The sequence below is a fragment of the Schistocerca nitens genome, chromosome 8, assembly GCF_023898315.1.
Source record: "Schistocerca nitens isolate TAMUIC-IGC-003100 chromosome 8, iqSchNite1.1, whole genome shotgun sequence".
NCBI classification, from domain to species: domain Eukaryota; kingdom Metazoa; phylum Arthropoda; class Insecta; order Orthoptera; family Acrididae; genus Schistocerca; species Schistocerca nitens.
In genome coordinates, this window is record NC_064621.1 from 396847468 (window position 1) to 396870046 (window position 22579).

A 22579-nucleotide genomic window follows, 5' to 3' on the forward strand; every position below is an offset into this window, starting at 1 on the left:
AGCAAGCAGTTGTGAAGAAACACATTCCACAGTCCTCACATACATGGAATTTGTGAGCTATTATTGACTACTACCAAAGTGGGTGCACTGGTTGTTACGCAGAATTTAGTTACATTATCATTGTGTGCACCAATCCATTAAAATCAGTCTGGATGTAATCAGTTCATCATCAAAGTGGTCTTCACTGTGGTGCTGAGATCTGCAACATGCTAGACAATGCATAAGTGATCCAGCAGGGTTGTGTTCGCTTGCTTTATGCACATCTGCACACAGTTATTCAAAAAGTTGCTGAGGCTTAGGATGATGTGTGTTCCTAACCCTGTGCTATAATTTGTTTATATCTGTAGAATGCTTCTTTGCACAGACTCAACAAACCACATAGATGTCCCACTTTGTGTGCCAGCGCAAGGGTTTCATTTAATGTCACTCATGCTTCTTCCTTTGACAGCATACTGACCTGGATATTCCCAGCAGATCCAAGGCCATAATTGACTTTTAATCTTCTTCATCAAAGAGACATAGTACACACTTGACATCTTCTTTTCCTTCCTTTCTTTTTTTTTCTTCTCATGTTTCAGTTAGAGTATGAGAAAAATTTGAAAGTGTATCACAATTCCCCGGCTTATGTGGCGTACATAGCAGCCAAGAATCGTGGTAAGTCCGGTAGGTCAAAAACCCATTTCACCAATTTCGATGGTCATTCATATCATACATGCTCGTGTTTTGTGTTTTAGAATATTTTACAAAGAAAAGCCAGTATGTAGCTTAGTGTATTTGTTATGCACTATCACTAGTCAGAAATCCTGTGCATAGTGGCTAAATGACAATTTCATTGTTTGTTATCTGCAGTGTTATATAGCAGACATTAATGGAATTGCTTTTTTTAAAAAAAGCGTCATAAGCCTCACTTGCCAGCACAGAACTGCTCTCAAAATTAGATTTCATGCGGAGAACTTCACATAAGCTGCACACCAAGCTGTGTAGCTGTTCCTTGTACTTCCCGTATTTCCAACACCACCCTGTCTCTTGCCTAGCCTCTCCTGCCCCACTCCATTGTTTCCCCCTCCGACTGTGCTGCCCTTCACCTCCCTTCCCACTATCCCAACCCTTCCAATACTTCTCCCTCCCCTCCCAATACTTCTCCCTTTTACTCTGTCTCTGACTGCGAGGTGGCGCAGTGGTTAGCACACTGTACTCGCATTTGGGAGGACGAAGGTTCAAAACCGTCACCGGCCTTCCTGAATTAGGTTTTCCGTGATTTCCCTAAATCGCTTCAGGCAAATGCTGGGATGGTTCCTTTGAAAGGTCACAGCTGATTTCCTTCCCTAATCCGAGCTTGTGCTCTGTCTCTAACGATCTCATTGTTGACGGGGCGTTAAATACTAATCTCCTCCTTCTCCCCTGCCCCTCCGTCTCTGATTGGCCCTCCATTTTGTAACTCACAGCATAAAAAACACAAGACAATTATATTTAATGATATCACAGGACAACAGCTCGCAGCAGGTAGTATGTATGGGCATGATGAGCGAGAGCAGACTGAGGCCGATAGCCGGCTGGCAATCACATATGTAGACGGTGTGTCGCAGTTGGTGCAGGGAGGTGCCTGCGCAGCCATTGTGTGCCGCTGCTTGGCCACAGTGTCTCAAACTGGCAACCATGCTTCGCAATGTGGACATGGAGTGACTGTCATATTGCGTGCGCCAGCAGTGGAGTGACAGCCGTCATTGGAGACATCGACTGGTGCCAGACGTGAAACTGGTAGCCCAGTGGGTTACCTCGTACCTTCTTCCATGGGGAAGCAGCAACTGTGTCATGCTGAGTTAATCCCCGCCTGGCCAGGTGTACAGGTAGTGCTCCAAACCAGGCTGCTGTCTTCGTAAGTGTTAGATGGCCTGGCAGTGCAGAAGGTCATGACCCAGCAGTGCAGTTGGATTCTTGGTACCTCTGAAACTGTTAGAAGAAACGACTCTACATCCATGTTAAGTTCTGGCGCGGTAGGGAGCTGCAGTGCTTGGGGCAGTGCTGGCAGACACAGTACAGCAGCCTGATCTTGTGTTGTCCGGTTCATCTCGGGCAGCCTATAAACAGAGGAAGACAAAGATTTGACCAGGACTGAGAACCAAGGGCAGAAACAGCCTGGGAGCAGAACGGGACATAGCAGAGGGCCCAGTGGAAGAGAAATGGAAGGGGGCTTTGCGTAATGTGTGTCTACCAGAGGGCCTAGAGGCAATGATGGCTAGGTCCCCTTCGGCAGACGGAGATGATTTTGATGACATGCCACCATTGAGTCCACCTTGGCCAGAGTGAACTCTTGATGTCAATACTACTGCCAGAATCCATTTGTTATGATGTCCCAAACCTCGCACCCACGTGTGGGTGCCCGGCTGGAAGTCTGGAGACAGTGCCATGGACAGCTCCACAGGCATTGGCAGAGAGAGATGGAGGGATGTGAAGAGCTGATGGCCTTGTAAGAGCTCCCCCAAACTATTTGCCCACATTGGGGCCAACCTGTAGGAACTATAAAAAGTTTTTGTGCGTCATCCTTAGGAGAGTTGACCACATATTTCTTCATCTGTGACTTAAATGTTTGCGTGAATCTTTCATACTCACCATTTATTTGGGGGCGGAAAGACAGAGATAATAGGTGTTCAGTGCCTTTCCTGTGGCAGAACTCCTCACAAACATGGCAGTGAAATTGTGGTCCATTGTCCAGCACCAGTATGAGAGGAAGTCCTTCAGTAATGAAAATTCTGCTGGATACTGTGACCATAACCTTTGCACTTGTAGACCAGCAATTGACTATGTACAGAAATGTCAAGTGTGAATCAAGGACAGTCGGCCAGAAAGGGGCTCATGAAGTTGACGTGAATCCACTCCCATTGACGTGAGGGCGTCAGCCAGGGTGAGAATGTTTGGCGGGGAGCCTCTTTGCTGTTGTTCACACTGATGACAGTTGCAGACTGGATGTTGCCTTGCTGGTCTATGCATGGCCAGTACACCTGGTGCCAGACGAGGAGTTAAGGTCATGAAGAACCCCGCCCTCCCCGGTGACTTTGGTTCGAAAGCCGTACATTGTTGGGCACAGGTTCCAACGGAACTATCAGTGGAGACCTTTGGTCCATGGTTAATAGGATAATTCCATCCATTAGGATTAGCCTGCGGCAGAGGTGGAAGTAATGCTACAACAGGTGGGAGTCCCAACCTGAAATGCAGTCCAGCCAGCCCTGTTGTTGTAAGCTGGTGTTCTTGACCATGGCCGTAGCCACACAGTTATAGGTGAAAAAGTGTCCACTGCCTGTTGAGCCTCTTCGTCCAACTGAAGCATAAGATCTTACTTTTGTCAACCTCTGAATTGGGGCTCATCAGGAGATGGGACAGGGCATCTGTGTTGGCGTGTTTAATGATATTGCAGAAGTGAATTTTGTAATTATACCTGCTGAGAACAAGTGCCCAGTGCTGGAGTTGGTGGACAGTCCTCTCAGGTAGCTTTGCTGCAGGACCAAAGAGTGAGATTAATAATGAAGTGAAATTGAAATTTCTTCAGTGCAAAGATCTCAATGGCCCCTATTTTCCATTTGCGAATATCTGTTTTACATGGTATTGAGCTTCTTTGATGCAAATGCAATTTGATACTCCGATACTTGTGTGTGTGTGTGTGTGTGTGTGTGTGTGTGTGTGTGTGTGTGTGTCACTGTGCCAGGACGACCCACAGCCACCACTCAGAGGTGTCTGGTGCCACCACTAGTTGTTTGCCCTGTTGAAATGTGGTGAGACAATGCCAACAGGAGCACCTGCTTCAGTGCCTTGAATGCCTGTTTGGCCATACAAAAGACATGCACTTCTTCTGCAGATTGTGAGTTGGTGCATAATAAACAGCACATCTGGGAGAAATTTTCCATAACACATTATGTTTCCCAAGGAGGAAAGGGACTCCTTCAAATTTGTGGGCCAAGGAAGTGCAAAGACTGCTTCAACCAGCTTGTGTGTGGGCTTAATACCTTCGTGAGAGATGATGAGTCCTAGGTGTTCCACCGACAGTTGAGAAAAGAGAAATTGTTTGAGATTGAAGCCTGCAAACTGGAGGGTGTATAACAGCCACTGCAACTTTCCAATGTGTTAGTCTGTTTTGGCTCCTGTCACCACAATGACACCTGGATACTTCCTAGAGCCCGCAATATCCTACAGCAGTTGTTCGAAGAACCTTTGAAAGAATGGTGGGGCACTGACCACCACGAAAACTAGGTATTGGGAATGACACAATCTGTGCAGCAAATTGACTGCCAGGACTTTCTGAAAATCCTCATCCAGATAGGTAAGTTATGGAAAGAACGACCTTTGAAAAAAAAAAAAAAACTGGCCTCCCATGAGCGCAGTGCGTGGGTTGTCAGGTTTTCAAATGTGTCAATCTCTGACTGAGAATTGTCCGTAACATTAGTCTCCACATACACACAGTTTCCCTGATGGTTTTTCATAATAACCAAAGATTTTGCCCACTTATTTGTAGACATGGATTCAATAATGTCCAAGGCTCTCAATGAATCTAGCTCATTCTTGACATCATCACATGATTTGAGTGGCACAGATCATCCACAGAAGAAGCAAGGTCACACTGATTTCTTTAATTTAAGTGGTGCTGTGAAGTTCTTCGCTTTTTGTAGAGCGCAAGAGAAAATGTCAGAGTAATCCTTACTGATGGGCTCCAATTCTCAAAACAGTCCTGTTTCTGTGCCCAGCTGGATTGAAAATGGGAAAAGAATCAAGGCCAGATAGATGGTCTGTATCCATGCTGTGAACCACAGGGAAGGTGTGGTGCTATATGACACTTTAGTATGTTGCTGCGATTGTGAATTGTCCTTTAAGTGGAACAGCTTCAAGCTGTGGATATAAGGGTGGCACTCCCAGTTGGAGATAAGTTTGAAAATTTAGTAGGCACTCCTGTGGAGGTGAGTGTTTTCCGTCCAGAGTGTGATAGACAAGATGCGAGATGTCCTTTCTTCTGGCGTGCCTTGCACTGTGACCAACTATCAGGGCAGTCTTCTCAGCCATGTGTTCGAAAACAGCCTTGGCATGACTGAAACCGGCACTAGTCAGGGGCTGAGACTTCTTTCGTTGCTAGCGATATGGAGCCAGAGTGTAGCAGCATGTGGATCCGTCTCTTTCAGGTCTGACATGACAGCCACCACCATGCCCCAGAAACCTAATTTATGGCCTGTGACCTGTGAAACTTTGAAGGGTTGGGCCATTTTTAGAATGTCCTCCAAAGTACAGTCCTCCTAATGTGGAGCTTTCAGAGAAAAGTCTTTTCCGGAGCCACCCCTAATGATCGCACCCTTAATCCTCACCTCTGTATAAGATTCCTTATTTAATAGTCACAAAATGTCATTTCCTACTGAACTACTGCACTTCAGCCCACCAGATGTGGTACAATTGATTAATCTGTTTAAGACACTGATAAAGTTCCACATAGGATGCAGTAACCTGCTAGTGTCTGTGAAAATAGGTAGTTAAGACAGCAGCACACATTTCGTCAAAGGTCAGTGGTGCCTGTTACATAGACAAGACGGTCTGCACAAAAGCTGGTACATATTGGGAGATCCAAGACAGAAAAATGATTTTATTATGGCTCGATCTGTTACCTGGAATGTGGCAAAGTCCTACGAAAGACACTTCTCCTACGCTTCCCACTCTTCCACCCTATTGTCATAAGGCGGGAACAGTAGTGGATTAGTAGCCAATGGCCAGGAGAGCAATATGGACGAGGTTTCCTGACATTTCTACCTCTATAACTGCTGTTGCCGAAATTACTGTACCATGACTTCCATTGACACACTTGGTATAGCATGATGAATGTAGTTTGTGATTATGTTATGAACACAAACAATGCCCAGCATTCTCACCAATTATGTTGAAACACACAACATAAAAAACAAATGGTGTCACCTCCAGAACAAGTATATTTAACAATATCACAGGACAGGCATTGGCAATGCTTACAACATACGGCATAGCCACACGCAAAATAGGTACAGTACAGTTCTAGCTACTGCAATAAGTAGTGTGGCAAGTGACAGAAGACAGAAGGTGCTTGCCGGACACAAATTGCATAGTTCATGAGTCACAGATGGCACTGGGACGCTTTCTGCAGCTACCGTGCATAGTACCGCCTCACTGCCCCCCTTGGCGTCCCCTCACTGCCCCCCTTGGCGTCCCCTCACTGCCCCCCTTGGCGTCCCCTCACTGCCCCCCTTGGCGTCCCCTCACTGCCCCCCTTGGCGTCCCCTCACTGCCCCCCTTGGCGTCCCCTCACTGCCCCCCTTGGCGTCCCCTCACTGCCCCCCTTGGCGTCCCCTCACTGCCCCCCTTGGCGTCCCCTCACTGCCCCCCTTGGCGCCCCCTCACTGCCCCCCTTGGCGCCCCCTCACTGCCCCCCTTGGCGCCCCCTCACTGCCCCCCTTGGCGCCCCCTCACTGCCCCCCTTGGCGCCCCCTCACTGCCCCCCTTGGCGCCCCCTCACTGCCCCCCTTGGCGCCCCCTCACTGCCCCCCTTGGCGCCCCCTAACTGCCCCTTCACTTCGATCCCTCGCCTACTCCTTTCGCTCCCTCACTGAGCCTCTGTCTCAAATCCAAATCTCTCTACACTCTCCTCTTCCCCCCCTCCACTCTCCGGCCCCCTCCTCTGGCCCCCTCTGCCCCCTCTCCGCACTCTGCCATATATACGATCACTTACTCATCCACAGCCAGACACAATGACATTTACCAAGTGAGGTGGCACAGTGGTTATCGCACTGGATTTGCATTTGGGAGGACGATGGTTCAAACCGGCGTCCAGCCATCCTGATTCAGGTTTTCCATAATTTCCCTAGATCGCTTCAGGCAAATGTTGGGATGGTTGCTTTGAAAGGGCAAGACAGATTTCCAGTGGCAGCTGCTGTGTAAGAGTGCAAGAGCATGGAACGCCCTAACTTTCAACACTTTGGTGACTTATTGGTTATTTTTCTTTGAAGGCTGTTAAGTGTAACATAGAAGTTGCAATCTGAATGATATGGCACTTAAATCTACCATGCTACTGCTCCTTTAGTCTCTGTGAAACGTGGCAACTTGGTCACGAGCACAACTTCATTTGTGCATGTTTTAAGAAGCTTTTGCTCATGCGCTACACATTTGACATAATTGCCTTATGGGCCAAATATGTATGGATTTGATAAACAATGTGCACAGTTCACTGTGTGCACAGCTAGCCCTTGCCAAGTTTACATCATTGCCACTAAGTGGTAGCACACTGCGGCAGGCCTTTATCCCCGTTCGCTTCACATAAATCCTGCTAGATTATAGCTCACGCCTCAGATATGCTAATTCACACATTGTGTAATAAAATTAGATTGGACATCAGTATACAGGATGGAGAAGAATTGTCATGAAATTTTAACACTGGATAGCCGATGCCAGTAGGAACAAAAATTACTAATGTTGTTAGGTCGACAATGCACAATTTTTAAACCACAGAAACTTTGCGCGATTGGCCATGGGATTGCCCTGTTGCCATTCGACATTTGACAGGCAGCGCTATGGTTGGCGGTTCACAGAAACAAACATCCCTTGCCCTTTCAAAGCCCCAATGTGATACGTACATGTGTCAAATAGGTCTTGCTGTTTGTGTCCACCTCATGTCAGAGGCATTCATATGTACACTTTGTTTTGGAGTGTGCATGCGCACACACATGCACGCGCGCGCCCACACACACACACACACACACACACACACACACACACACACACACACACAGAGCCTACGATTTTGTTATACAGTAAGCATGGTGGCACAGTGTTCGTTTGAAGAGGTTTTTATTTATGGACCAGCTGGCGGTAATGCGCATGAAGCTCGACGGTTGTATGAGGAACAGTACCCAGCAAAATGCCATGCCACCCACACCTGCAAATGTTTAGCGGGATATCATGGTTATGCCGGAATACCTCGAACACGGTGGGATGCTGCATTTGAAGAGACTGTTCTCAAGCACTTCGACAAGTACTAGAGTAGTTGGACACGACGTGGAGGTCACTCATCGGTTAGTCTAGGAGCTTTTGAGGGATGACAGCCAGCATTCATTTAGTTCCTAAATCCTGCGGTGGACTATGAACATAGGCTAGGGTTTCACCGGTGGTTTCTGTGACGTTTTGCACGAGTTCCTGACGGTACCTCATGTCGTTGCAGCATGATGGGGTGCATGCACGTAACAGTTGTGCTGTGCGTGGATATTTAAATGAACTCTTCCGTGGCCGGGTAATTGGCAGAGGTGCTCATAGGACATGGCCCCCATGATCACCAGACCTCACCCACCCGGATGCGAACCACCTACAAACAAAGAGGAATTAATGGATCAATGTCCTAGTGAAAAAAAGCCCCTTTTCAGGGCTGACACAATTTGTTAAAGGCTTTTTGTAAGCAAACTAACCGCTATTGCTGGGTTTGTTCCCGATACTTATTATCATGAAACTACAATGGATGTGTTGGGACCCTGTCTGATTCGCCTCCAGAGTGGAAGGCTGGCACGCTACCACCGAGCATGTGGGCCACCTTTGGTACATCGCTATCTCTAGCAGGCAAAGCATTCACGGTCATGCATTGTCCTGAGCATCCAGCAACAGGGAATACCACGGCCAATCGTAGCGCATGGCGCCAAGTTTCTGTAATTTAAAAATTGTGCGTTGTTAACCTACACAACATTAGTTATTTTGCTTCCTACTGGCACCAGGTATCCAGGGTTAGAAATTCATGACACAATTTTTCTCCCCCTGTATGTTAAAGTTGTACTGACAGTAAACCTATTTTGTGGCTTTCTAAATGAGTTATAGTATATTAAGTTTTGAATTTTGTCATACAATAATCCATTTGGTGTGCTGACAATAGTAAGGGCCTATAGTACATCGCCATCGATTGTGGGACTGTAGCATTTATTCATGTTTTTGAAATCTGTTTATCTTATGGTGAGTCAGGTTTATCTGTGATGTAGGCACAAATTATATGAATATTCACGAATAGCTGTATCACTGGTTTCTCTGATATTCACTTAAATGTGGGATCGGCGGTCGTGTGCTTCAGGCCCTTATGGATCTTAGTGCCTCATTTGTATTCTAGTTAAGTGACCATGTTGGTAGACATTACTGCTTGAGTTTAATCATTTCCACAAATTGCACTTTGTGTTTTGAGTTGGTTGTTTACTGTTCGGTAATTCTCTTTCATGTGCAGTGTAAAACTGAACTATGTTGAATCTATTTTAAATGCTAACAGCAAAGTGTAGCGATGAGGACGGGTCATGAGTCTTGCTTGGGTAGCTCAGACGGCACTTGCCTGTGAAAGGCAAAGGTCCCGAGTGTAAGTATCAGTCCAGCGCACAGTTTAATCTTCCAGGAAGTTTCATTTCAGTGCACACTCCACTGCAGAGTGAAAGTCTTATTCTGGGAACAGAAAAGTAAACTACCAGGAAAAGTTAGCCACAAAGGAACTAGGCCCTCTGAGAACAGATCCTTTGATTCTTTATTGAGAGAGTGACGAAATCAAATAACTGTGACCACAAGTGAACTAACCTCCTCCCCTTCCTCTTTCGAATAACATGTGCCTGCTCTCACTTCCAGGGATGTAGTTAATGTCAGTTTTTTCTTTGGCACTTTGGCAGGAATGTTTTGAGAGCAGCACAGAGAGTATGCAAACTCCCTTTAAGAAGTGGAATTATTGAAGTGGGAATCATCATCTTGCTCATGAAGTGTTTGCCAACTAGATATGTCGAGGATCCTTCTTGCAGAAAGCTCCTCACAGTTAATTCTTTTGTATAGAAAATGCCATAGTCTTTCTTCTGAAATGTCTGATATATTCTTTCATAAACTTCTAATTGCCAATAACCCAGTATTGTGTTGCACATTTTTACACATTGTCATCGGTGGTTGCAAGTTCGAAGCAATCATAAGAATCACCTTCAATATGAATACAGTATGAATAAATTCAGTCACTCAGCCATTTACTAACTATTTAAAATTAAGGAGCACACACTTACAAAACTCCAGCAAATTTCCTATGACAATCACCCACACAAAATAGATTTTAAAAAAATATATATTTATGGCAGAGTCCTTTGGTTGATACATTAGTGAATCACACTTACTTTAAATATGTGCCTAAACACAACTATTCTGCTGATTATCATGACACCTAACCATTCTGCAGTGTGTACCAATATAATGAAAACATGTCTTTTTACCTTAATACATTCCACATTGTTACACCTTCCATCCCCTCCTGCAATACTGTTAATAGCCATTTGTGCAGCTAATTGATTACTAGAGCACAATCAGGGTGTCATTCAACAGGTGCAATGATCTTGTTCAGAAAACATTATGTAATATTGTTGCTAATGAAACAAAACAGTAGTCTTTCTGAATTAACTAACAATCCCCTTTTCCTCACCACCGTCCCCCAAAGAAAATTATGCAGATGGGTATAACTGGATATGTGTACTAATTCAGTGTTGTAATTGTCAGAATGAAAGCTACACTTCATCATTGCTTAAGAACTATTTGTCTTACCATACAATTGTGCAAGTGTTCTTTGGCTTCAGACAATGTGGTTTACACTGTGACAAGTGTAACCGGAATCAGTTGTCTCGGTGACAGTGCTGCCAGAAAATGTCATGTATAAAGTATGCAAATTTGTGTACATCCCAAGTGTTTTCCATTATTGGTGGTTGTCTTCAAACAGATGTCCGTTTGAGATCACAGACAACTGTGTGTGTTCATTTCTCTGTTCAAAATGTTATTTGCCCTCTGTATTCCTTGAGAATGCATTTCTCCTTCTGACTAGTCATAAGATACTTTCTGCATTGAATTGTTTTTCAGCTGCGTAACTGGTATTGTGAAACGTGGCACATCTCGGGGCGCAATTAAGGATTGAAAAAGCCATGAACTTAAACACCACACTAGATAATTTCTGAATAATAGAAGCAGTCTTGTTTTTGTAACAAGCAAGTATTTTAGTGGATATTTGGCAAGATATTTTTTTAATAGGTAATTTGTTTGTTTGGTTTGTGGGGCTCTCAACTGCGCAGTCATCAACGCCCGTACAAAGCCCCCAACATTTACGCAGCCCAATTTTTTTTGTTTTTTACACAGTCCAATCTAGCCACTGCCATGAATGATGATAAAACACACACACACACACACACACGTCCCCAGGCAGAGAGAATCTTCAATCCAGCTGGGAATCAAACCCGTTAATAGATAGTGTCCATTGTTCCCTACGCATTTGGATTGTAGGTGAGTCACTTCATAGGTTTCGAATAGGTTAACATTAGGAAGAGTCGCAAGGAGGCTGTGAAGAAAATGCAACTTGTTGAAATTTGCAGAAAAAATTGTTTTCCACATTTTTTCCCTTAAACAGTTAAATAATAGACTTGTGCAGAACACACTTTCATGGACTTTAGATGACATGTAGTTTGTGCTGTGCAAAAATGTATGGCTTTCACCATATCATACAATATATTTAAACATATAATAGAGGGAAACATTCCACGTGGGAAAAATATATCTAAAAACACAGCTGATGTGACTTACCGAACGAAAGTGCTGGCAGGTCGATAGACACACAAACAAACACAAACATACACACAAAATTCAAGCTTTCGCAACAAACTGTTGCCTCGTCAGGAAAGAGGGAAGGAGAGGGAAAGACGAAAGGATGTGGGTTTTAAGGGAGAGGGTAAGGAGTCATTCCAATCTCGGGAGTGGAAAGACTTACCTAAGGGGGAAAAAAGGAAAAACAGAAAAAAGGACAGGTATACACTCGCGCGCGCACACACACACACACACACACACACACACACACACACACACACACACACATCCATCCACACATACACAGACACAAGCCGACATGTCTGCTTGTGTCTGTGTATGTGCGGATGGATGTGTGTGTGTGTGTGTGTGTGTGTGTGTGTGTGTGTGTGTGTGTGTGTGTGCGCGCGCGCGAGTGTATACATTTTCTTTTTTCCCCCTAAGGTAAGTCTTTCCGCTCCCGGGATTGGAATGATTCCTTACCCTCTCCCTTAAAACCCACATCCTTTCGTCTTTCCCTCTCCTTCCCTCTTTCCTGACGAGGCAACAGTTTGTTGCGAAAGCTTGAATTTTGTGTGTATGTTTGTGTGTGTTTGTGTGTCTATCGACCTGCCAGCACTTTCGTTCGGTAGGTCACATCAGCTGTGTTTTTAGATATAATATATTTAAACATTGTGATCGGATCATAATTGAGCACTGGTTTCAATATGAGACAAGTAGTGTGCCCATTTGCACAGAGTTAGTAATATTGCTTCCCCTAGTGGGAAAAACGTTTTAGTTTAGAAGACTTGATAACGTAGTGGCAATGCATTAAGTTCCAGGATTGAAAACTAGAACAATCCCCACCCACCTCCATTCCCTGACTCTTTAGTTTATTACTGGTATATGTCGTACATTGTAAATCAAATCTCAGTAATAACGAATATTACTTAGTTGCCAAAAAAGTAGATCATTGGTGTTATCTTTTATATAGAAATAATTTTGAGGTTTGAGAATAAGTGATTCTCTTGCACAAATAAAATATACACTAAGTTACCAATAGTTTCATACTGGCTTTCTCTTTTAGAAGAAAATTCTTTTCATTGACATATCCTTCATCATTCAGTTCTTTTTAAAGTAATGTGGTTTGGGTGTAGAAATTAAAAGTATTATTGAACATAATGTGCTTGAAATTGTAAGCTACTTGCTGCTTATGTACTGTTTAATAAGCTAACAGCTTTCTCTGTTTTGTGTACCTAATCCACATTTTTGCCTAATCATAAAATTCAGTGCAATGAAATACAGAAGTTAGTAACTTTTTGTTGTCAGGCAATCTGTGCAAAACAGAATTGTTTTGGCTGTATGGTAGTGCATAATTTTTGGAAACCTTCACTTCCTAATTTTTGTGGTATCTATTAAGGTTAACTAGTTTCACTCTGTTTGGATATATACAGTTGTAACAATTTTGTTTGCTGTGTGGTTTCTTGGCATGCTGTGTTGCATAATTTATATTACCTGGTATCTGTGTCGTACAATAATTCCATGTTTTAAGCAGTAAATTATTTAAATTATCATGTGTAGATATTGTTTACTTACAATTGCATGTAGACTTCTGCAGTCTCTTCAGTATGACACATAAAAAGTATCATATAGAAACAGCCTGAGACACAATTGTCTTCAACTCAAATACTAATTCATATGAAAAATTAAAGGTTCAATTGATTTTATCTGTGGCAGATATTTAGCAAAACATCCAAAATGCCAAAACAGTTAGAGAATCAACAAATAAATTTAAGATACAGATTTGCCACTTCTCATTTACACTGATGAGGATTTATGGACAAGAATCATTGTCTAATACTCCTGCTATCTTTGGTGGTTATGTTCTTGCACTAATATATTCCTGAAAGTTTTTAAGGACTGTTGCTCTGTACTTTGATGATTATTTCAGCTGTTGTACTCTACAAAGAGTGTGATTCACTAATAATCAGATATCGTGTATTGCAGATTTCACTGGTGTTTTTCAGGTATGACTTCTTCTCTGCACATCTCATACACTACAGTTGTGATTTTTGTCACACATTATAAGCAGAGTTTCAGAATAACAGTAAATCATCTTGCAGATAATGTTTGTTTGTTTGTTTTTTTTTTTTTTTTTTTTTTTTTTAAGTGACAAGTCCTTAGCCATACATAGTTAAAAGAAAAAGTCAACTGGATAAATGCATCATGAGAGTGCTTATTGAACTGCATAAGACATTTGATATGAAAGTGTGTCTTTCACTCTGCTTCAAAATGTAAAATGTTATGATTCTGCGCGGAACAGTTGTATGTGACATAAAAAATGTCACATGAAAATTGTAATCATTCTGTACATGCTGTGAATAACCTTCATTCAAAATAATTGAAACTGTCTGTATGCTTGCCAGAGTTTATTTTTCGTATTTGTTAATCCTGGAAATATTTCCACTGCTGGATTTCAGAAAATGCAACATAACAAACACAAATAACAACAGTTCAGAAGTCACAAGTACTACTCATAGTATTATAGTCTCATTCACATTGTACGTCTCTTTAACTGACAATATTTGTCAGAGGAATGATCAGCAGCTGTGGAAAAATTATTCAATTCATATCCTAAACAAGATACTCATAAAAGATTCATTACCCTCAGTGGCATACATTTATAGCATAAAACATATCTATTATGACCAATAACTGTCTTTTTTGCTTAGTTAGTGCTGTTCGAAAGGTCTCTGCCAATCAGTCATTTTGAATACAACAGTTACATACAAATAAATTGAATTAGCCCCAGAAAGTTTAGTTTTCTTGTCATCAGTTTAATGATATCTTAGTAAAGATACATATTAATAATGTTATTCCAGAGTGCCATAATAATTCTGTTTTTATAGCTAATGAAATGTTCTTTATCGTAATGTAACTTTCAGTGTTTTTCCCCTGCCTTGCATCTTAAGCAGGTATATCTTTAAATGGTTAAATTAGTAAACCTATATTTTGTAACTGGCAATGAACAAAATATTTTATTATGTAATTGCAGCCCAGCAAGCAGCAGAAGAAAGAGAGACACATGAACGAACGCCAGGCGGGCAGGCAAAACAAACTGCCGCTGACAGGCGCATTGATATTCAACCAGCAGAAGATGAAGAAGGTATATTATAGAACTGATATTGTTCAAGTTCATCCATTGTGATGATCCAAGATATTTTGACTATCTTCCTTGATTTTTTATCATCATATTTATGAATTAAGTGGAAATGTTTAAAATAATTATTGGATGAAGAATTTTATCGGGAATGGGTAACAGTGTCGAAAGGATCTGAAAAAACAGGTTTTGTTATTTGGAACATTTTTTAACATTTGGAACATTATGCTTTGCCTAGTGCTTCTACAACCCCTGTGCTTCAAAAAATATCCAACAATATTTTTAAAAAATATAATTGGATATGGTCAAGAGAAAACACACATAAAAGTTAAGGAAATTTGCAAGCTTTCAAAACCAGTGGCTGCTGCTGCTCCTGGCAGAAGTGTTAAGGGAAAATAAGAGGGATGAAGATAAAAGAACTGTCGAGGTTTAGGAAATCAGAAGAGTTACGGAAAAGTCACATGAATCTCGAGTAAGGCGAGAGTTATCAGCAAGTGTCCCCTGACCTGGAGTTATGTGTAATGTTTCTGTAACCCTTCCCATTTTGTATACCTTGCCAGTCCTTCTCTTTCACTCCTGTTCATCCCCTTCGATCCATGTGCCAGAATAAGGAGCCATTGGTACAAAGCTTGACATTTCCTTAACTTGTGTATTTTCTCCTACCATCAGTTGGTTGAGTACATTTTTTATCTATCCAGTTATACTTTCCAAAACTGATTATTTTCAACTGTATTACATTTCAGAATTTGTATAAACTCTCATTAAGTGTCCATGTGATGGCATTTCTAGCTATAGTTGCAGTCACGAACGACGGTGGTAAAGTTTAGGATCATTCTGCGCACCTATGTCACGCATTCTCCGACAGCCAAGGAGCATACAGCAGTGTTCTGAGCGCTGTGCTTTGAGTGTTGTATGCAGTGCAACTATTTAACGTGATGACAGTTAGTTATTTAGTGAATTTTTACCCAATTTGTTGCGAGTTGTCATGGCTGATGGTGACAGTAGGCGACAAATTCTACACAAGCAAGTGAGAGACATAATAAGTTGCAGGATGCACACTTACATAAAGTGCAAAGCATGCGTATGCGTGTACCTCAACTGTCGCTTGGAACCGGCAACATTGCATTCCCCATCCTTGTCTCGACCTGCACGAACTGCCGTCATTCGTGGATCTGACTATAGTTCAGATAGATGATACTATATTTCATGCAAAACTGGAATTATAGAGATAACTGACACAGTTTATTTGCATGAAAATTTTTCTAATTGTTATTGGTCTTCATGAGGGTCATCTGTAACACCAATATTTTCATAGATAATTTAAGGAGGGATGGCAACAACTCACAGAGCAATTCAGGTACTGAGTCATTGACAGGTACATAAATAAGACAGAACATTACCAGCTTTCGGATGAGTCCTTCATCAAAGTATTATTATTATTATTATTATTATTATTATTATTATTATTATTATTATACTACAGTAAGTGCAGCAAATGAGTTCAGTATGCTGGTTTTCATATTTTATCAGTATTTGGCCACTTCCCTAATGTCTAAGACTGTGTGGTGTATCAGCGGATAATTCGTGCAAATTCCAATAAAGTGGCTTTTTGTAGTTGGCAAATGGATATTTTATCCATGCCAATTGTTTTCAAGTGTCCACTAAGATCAACACAGCTCCCAGTGTATCAAACCAATGGGACACTTCCACTGTTTTGCACCAGAATTGCTGTCGTTTGATTTTCAAGTCATGTAATAAAGCAAGTTTAAGTTCTTCCTCGTCGATCCTCCTATCACTTGGGATGGTAGTGTTTATCATTATTGACATTATTATTGTTAAAAAATAATAATTATTGTTTAATAATAATAATAATTATTATTATTAAGAAAGTGGGTGGCAGTTGTTACAGCCATGAAGGCTTGTTTCTCTAGTACAGTATTAGGTGAGCGAGGGGAGTGTGTGTGTGTGTGTGTGTGTGTGTGTGTGTGTGTGTGTGTGTGAATTTGTTTGATTAATTTGTTCTGAGGAATTTAATTGAAGTTATTTGTTCATTGTTATCTGGAATATGCTAGCAATATTAGAGATAATGTCCTAAGTATTCAGGTAATTTCCTTGTAATTATCAGTGCATTCATTAAGAGGCACATCTATCTAGTAATTGCTCTCTGAAACTCTGCAAAATTATTCTTTTGATGCCCGATGTTCCACAACTAAGTTTGTCGTAGGCTATAACTCCAAAAGTAATTAGATTCCTTGTTACAGAATGTTTGGAAGTGGTCTGTGCAATGACACCACTCGAGACTGAAATCTGGTTGTATCATCCATCCAAGAAAAATCTCAAAAAGAAGGAAAACACTTTTGCGGTGAACAGAATTTCTCCCAGCGGTGTTCTGACTGTGTGGAGGCTTGTGGATTTTGTACCAAAGTCCACCTGTCTGAATGGGCACCACCTCAGAATTCATGTACACAGTATCACTTGAAAAAAAGAAATCATTATCACCTTTTCATATTAAGCAATGATGTATTTTTCCATACTCTTCTTATACATCAGTAATTAATGTTCATATTTAATGTATTTTGACTTCCTCCATTAATTCAGAAAATGGCTGACTTTCAGCAATAGACTCCATTACTGTCATACTGAATTCGATACATGTTCATCTAGTCAGGTAATTAACATCAGACTGCATTATTTCATTTCCTTCATAGTTTATTTGCAGTGTCCAGAGAGAAGCACTGGATGCCACATAGCACATAGCTTCTATCTGACAATCACAAATCAAAGATTGTCCATTATGTAACATTTTTTGGTTAAAATTTACACAAGATGCACGTCTCCGTGTATTCGCTAGATTTTTGAAACCTTCCCGTGGTGTCTCCGGAATTTCATTCATTCTAATGTAAGCACTTGCACCTGATACATGGAAGAAGTATAGAAATACGATGTTACACAGGGAGTTGTTCACCTGAATATTGCTCTAAGTACATTTAACGGCTTTTGCCTAACACCCAGTTATCAGATAAGTTAAAATTTTTGGTTATTCAGTTAAATTAATTTATAAGCAAGAAACTTCTTTCTGATGTTTCACCATATGAAACATACGAGGTGTATTCAAAAAGTAAGGTGACTTTATATTTTTATAAAAAAAAATTTATTTATTCATCAATATTCATGTTGTCCCCTTGAAAGTAATCCCCCTCAGATACAGTACACTTGGCCAACACTTCTTTCAATCCTCGAAAACACTTCTCATGAGCACATTTTGGTACAGTCTTGAGTACTTCCAGCGATGCAGTTTTTATTTCATAAATCACTGAAAATCTTTGTCCTTTCACAGGTCTCTTCAGTTTTGGGAACAGAAACAAGTCACAGGGGGCCAAATATGGTGAATATGGTGTCTGAGGCATGATTGTTGTGTTGTTTTTGGCCAAAAAATCTCTCTCAAGCAATGATGAATAAGCAGGTGCAAAAGTCGTGAATTGTTTTTCCACAATTCCTGACTTTTTTTTGCGTATTGCTTCTCGCGAGCAGCACGGAACTTCAGGGTAATACTTATTATTGATCGTAAAACCTTGAGCCAGAAATTCATGATGCACTACGCCATGGTAATTGAAAAAAACAGTGAGCAAAACTTTTGACATTTGATCGAACTTGGCATGCTTTTTCGGTCTTGGCTCTCTTGGATGCTTCCATTGGGACAACTGGCCTTTGGTTTCGACATGATAACCATAAACTCATGTTTCGTCACCAGTTATGACCATTTTGAGCAAATCAGGATCATTATTGACGTCATTGAAAAGCTCCTGAGCAGTGATCATAGGACGGTTCTTTTGATTAAAGTTGAGAAGTTTTGGAACAAAGTTCGCTGACACACATTTCATGCCCAAAACGTCTGAAAAAATTGCATGACATGAGCAGACCGATATGCCAACATCCTCAGCAACTTCTCCTACATTAATTCGACTATTTTCCAAAACAATTTTTTTCACAGCTTCAACATTATCATCTGTTGTTGATGTGCTGGTATGTTCAGAGCAAGGTTTGTCATTTGCATCTTCTCGGCCATCTTGGAAGAGCTTGTACCACGTGTAAACGTTTTTTTTTTATTTTTTAGAGCAAACTCACCATATGCCATTGTCAACATTTCAGGTGTTTTAGAGTACTTGATTCCATTATTCGCACAAAATTTGATGCAAATTCTTTGCTCAAATTTTTTTTTTAAATAATAATCAAAAATAGCAGAGTACACTAAAACACGTCTGACCTTTCTAACTGTCAAAAACAAACGAAATATGTTGTACACTTGAAACTGTGAACATATGTTCGGGACGTGTGTACCAACATAACAAAAAAAAAAAAAAGATCAATAATCAAATGTACATTGCCTGTGCAATTTGAAGTCACCTTAGTTTTTGAAAGCCCTCATGCATGCTCTGCTGTTCCTGGAAAAATAATTTAGTAATGAACTCGTTGTTGTTTTGGTGGTGGCGGCGGCGGCGGTGGTGGTGGTGGTGGTGGTGTATTAAAACTCTCACAGATTTGTATCACATTTCGGCATACTAAAGAAGTTGAAAGCATTCCACACTAATGAAATACACATTTTTCTTTAGTGTAATTTGGTGTTAGAGTGCAGTTTGCATGTTCTACTGCACTCTCTTCTCCCGAGAATACGTGGCTTGGAATCAAGTGAAAGTAAGCGGAAGTTCTGAAAAATGTTGGTAGGTGCCGCCACAACTAACTTCTGCCATCGAATATATGTAGCGCTACACAGACATGCTTTCCAGGCGCAAAGATAAATACTGGCGCCAAAACCTCTGTGTCAGTAAATAAATTGAAAGAAAAGGTAGAAGAATGTAAACATTATGCCATGTATTCTTTCGTGTTTGCTGCTATCGCATTTAAATCCTGTCTGCCCAATAAACTACGAAACTAGAGTGAGACAACAGCAAAAGCGGAAGAATATACATATCGTGTCATGTTTATATTCGTATTATTCTTAAGCTGAATAGTGACACAGTCAGAAATGAAGCACGGCAACTGACTAGATTTTTAAATCTAAGATGAATCTAATTCAGAATGTAATGTACTAAAGAGGCGTCTGCAAAGATTTTCAAATGGATAAAAATTTTTGCTAAACTCTTGTTCAGAACATCTTCTATCATACGCTGTCTTATTATTTGGTTCTTGTTGATCATTATCAAAGAAAGCAGCAGTGTAAGTAACAACAAATAGCAGTCTATTGCCATTGTTTTGCTTATGAGACAATTCCTATCTTTTTTATTGTAATCCGCAGTAGCACACACAAAAGCAAGCCATGCTGCAAGCGACGACAGGTTGTAAACACTCATTATCAGAAAGCGACAAACAATGCATGGCTCAGTACAATAATGCATTTTCAGCATAGGGTGACGTAAACACCTGTAACAAAGAGAACAGCTCTTATCAGATCAAAGTAAAATAAGCAATTGATTCAAACCAGACGAAGCACATGAAAAAGGAAGGGTACCTGTATAAATATGAACGGAGCACCTGACACATAGCAATGGCTACTTGGTAAGGCTTAACTGTTAATCTTAAGACTCGAACCAAACTACTGTAGCTGTATCTTCATCCATTCAACCTCAGTTGTGTTTCATGTTACAATGGACCAACTTTGTTTCGATTTCGAGGTGCGGTCTAAAACTTTTGTCTCCCCTTGAATTTCGAGTCTCAAATTTCAGGTGCGGCTTAGATTCGGGAAAATTTTTTCCCTTGATTTTGAGTTTTAACTTTTAGGAGGAATTAAGAACCTCCATGAAAAATAAATTCATGGCAAAATTGTGGTATTGCCAGAGCATAAGTGTGCTGTCATCTCTGTGGGTTTTAAAGCAAAACTGTATGATTAATTTTCTGAAATGCCAACATGTTTTTCTTGGCCTAAATTGTTCAGCAGTTCATGATTGTCAAGAGTTCTAGCAGTAATTTAATCAAGTGGTACTTAGCTGCAGATATTACTTCAGTTGGTGTCACAAATGATCTTTTCACATATGTGTGTGTGTTATTCTTTGGCTGTGAATCACAGGGAATTTCAGCAATGGCTGTTTGTGGGAAGTTTAAAATTACAAGAGTAAATCACACAGACAAATACTTACAATTAAACAAATCACATAGGTGTATCACTGTTAGATGCCCATCCATAGTATTGCAAATGTAAGATAAATTATAGTTTTTTGTTTAAAGGAATCTTAATTTTCAAAATTTTTCTCAAATTCTGTACCACTAGGTCTTCTAGAGTTAATCGCTTTGTTCATATTTTTGACGCTACTTGAAAGACAAAGTGGTCTCCATTTTCTCTGGAAATAGTATCTTGTAGCTCACAACAAAAGGACTGTTTCCTGTCATTTTCTTTTTATCATCTTCAATGGTCGCTGAGGAAACATTTTAAGCACCAGTTGATTCACCCCAGGATTCAGTGTTAAGTTGACTACCACTTTATGAATATTCACACACATTCCAATCGATATTGGCGTCCCTATTGGATTATATTGTTATTTATTTGTATTTATTTATTTCTTAATTTTTTAAATAGGAATTTTAGGATCGGAATATGTGGACTGCAAGACGTTTTAAGAGCATACATTATAAACATTCATGCTCATGAATTTAAATTTATTCAATTCTCAGACATAAAATATTGTCAACTTACACACAATATTATCAAAGTTTTTACTGAAATAATTAATACAATGGCCCTAAAAATATAGTAAATATGGTTTACCTCTATGTGAGCTCCTAGTTAATATCATAGTCGTGGAAATTTGCAACAAATTTTAAAACTCCCTTTTTCTCTCCAAAGAAACAGAAGCTGAAGTTGTCTTTCTATTTGATCATAGTCAACAAGACTCACATCCGCTGTCTCAGGATATTTGAACAGGAATCTGAAAGGGTCATAAAAATTGTTACTTTCTCTTCAACCCATTCATATGATGAATCTTTAGTGGATTACTGCCTGTCTTCATCCCCATCACTAGGATCCTGACATTCTGACTATTTTATTTTTGTGTTAGTTTCCATGACTTCTCTTCTGCTTCTACATCTACATGACACTCCGCAAGCCAGCATGCGGTGTGTCGTGGAGGGTACTCTGTACCACTGTTAGTCATTTCCTCCCCTGTTCCACTCGCAAATAGAACAAGGGAAAAAAATGACTGTCCATATGTCGCCTCCATATGAGCCCTAATTTCTTGTATCTTAATTTTTTTGTGGTTCTTACATGCAATGTATGTTGGCGACAGTGGAATCATTTGGCAGTCAGCTTCAAAATAGTGTTTCTTGAAAGGAACATCACCTTCCCTACAGGAATTCGCATTTCAGATCCTGAAGCATCTCCGTCTCCGTGACCGTCTTCAGACTTACTGGTAACGAATCTAGCAGCTCACTTCTGAATTGCTTTGATGTCTTTTTTCAATTTGATCTGTTACAGATCCCAAAAACTGAAGCAGTACTCAAGAATAGGTCATGCCAGTGTTCTATATGCAGTCTCCTTTTACAGGTGAACCAGTTTCCTAATATTCTCTCAATAAACCAAAGTCGATCATTTGCGTTTCCTACCACAGTTCTCACATGCTTGTTCCATTTCATATCACTTTGCAACATTACGTCCAGATATTTAAACAAGTTGGCTAGCAGGACAATAGTAATAGTGTATCTGAACATTACAGGTTTGTTCTTCCTACTCATCTGCATTATCTTACATATTTCCACATGTCTTTGTTTCTCAGTTGACACTGGATGAGAGATTTCTTCATTTGGATAAGATATTCTGCAGTCATTACTGGCACTGGGAACACTTCTTCTTGG

General features: G+C 40.7%; 1 protein-coding gene across 5 annotated transcripts in view; it reads left to right on the forward strand.

The window, feature by feature from the left end:
* The window catches only part of LOC126198437 (uncharacterized), a 111798-nt gene that overhangs the window by 60239 nt on the left and 28980 nt on the right, over positions 1-22579 (forward strand). For 3 of the 5 annotated variants that reach the window (XM_049934751.1, XM_049934755.1, XM_049934754.1), the window contains 2 exons: positions 579-663; positions 14636-14746. In XM_049934751.1, the coding sequence (XP_049790708.1) occupies positions 579-663; positions 14636-14746 (196 nt within the window). The remainder of the gene's footprint in view (positions 1-578; positions 664-14635; positions 14747-22579) is intronic. The other 2 variants (XM_049934753.1, XM_049934752.1) reach the window with 2 other exon arrangements.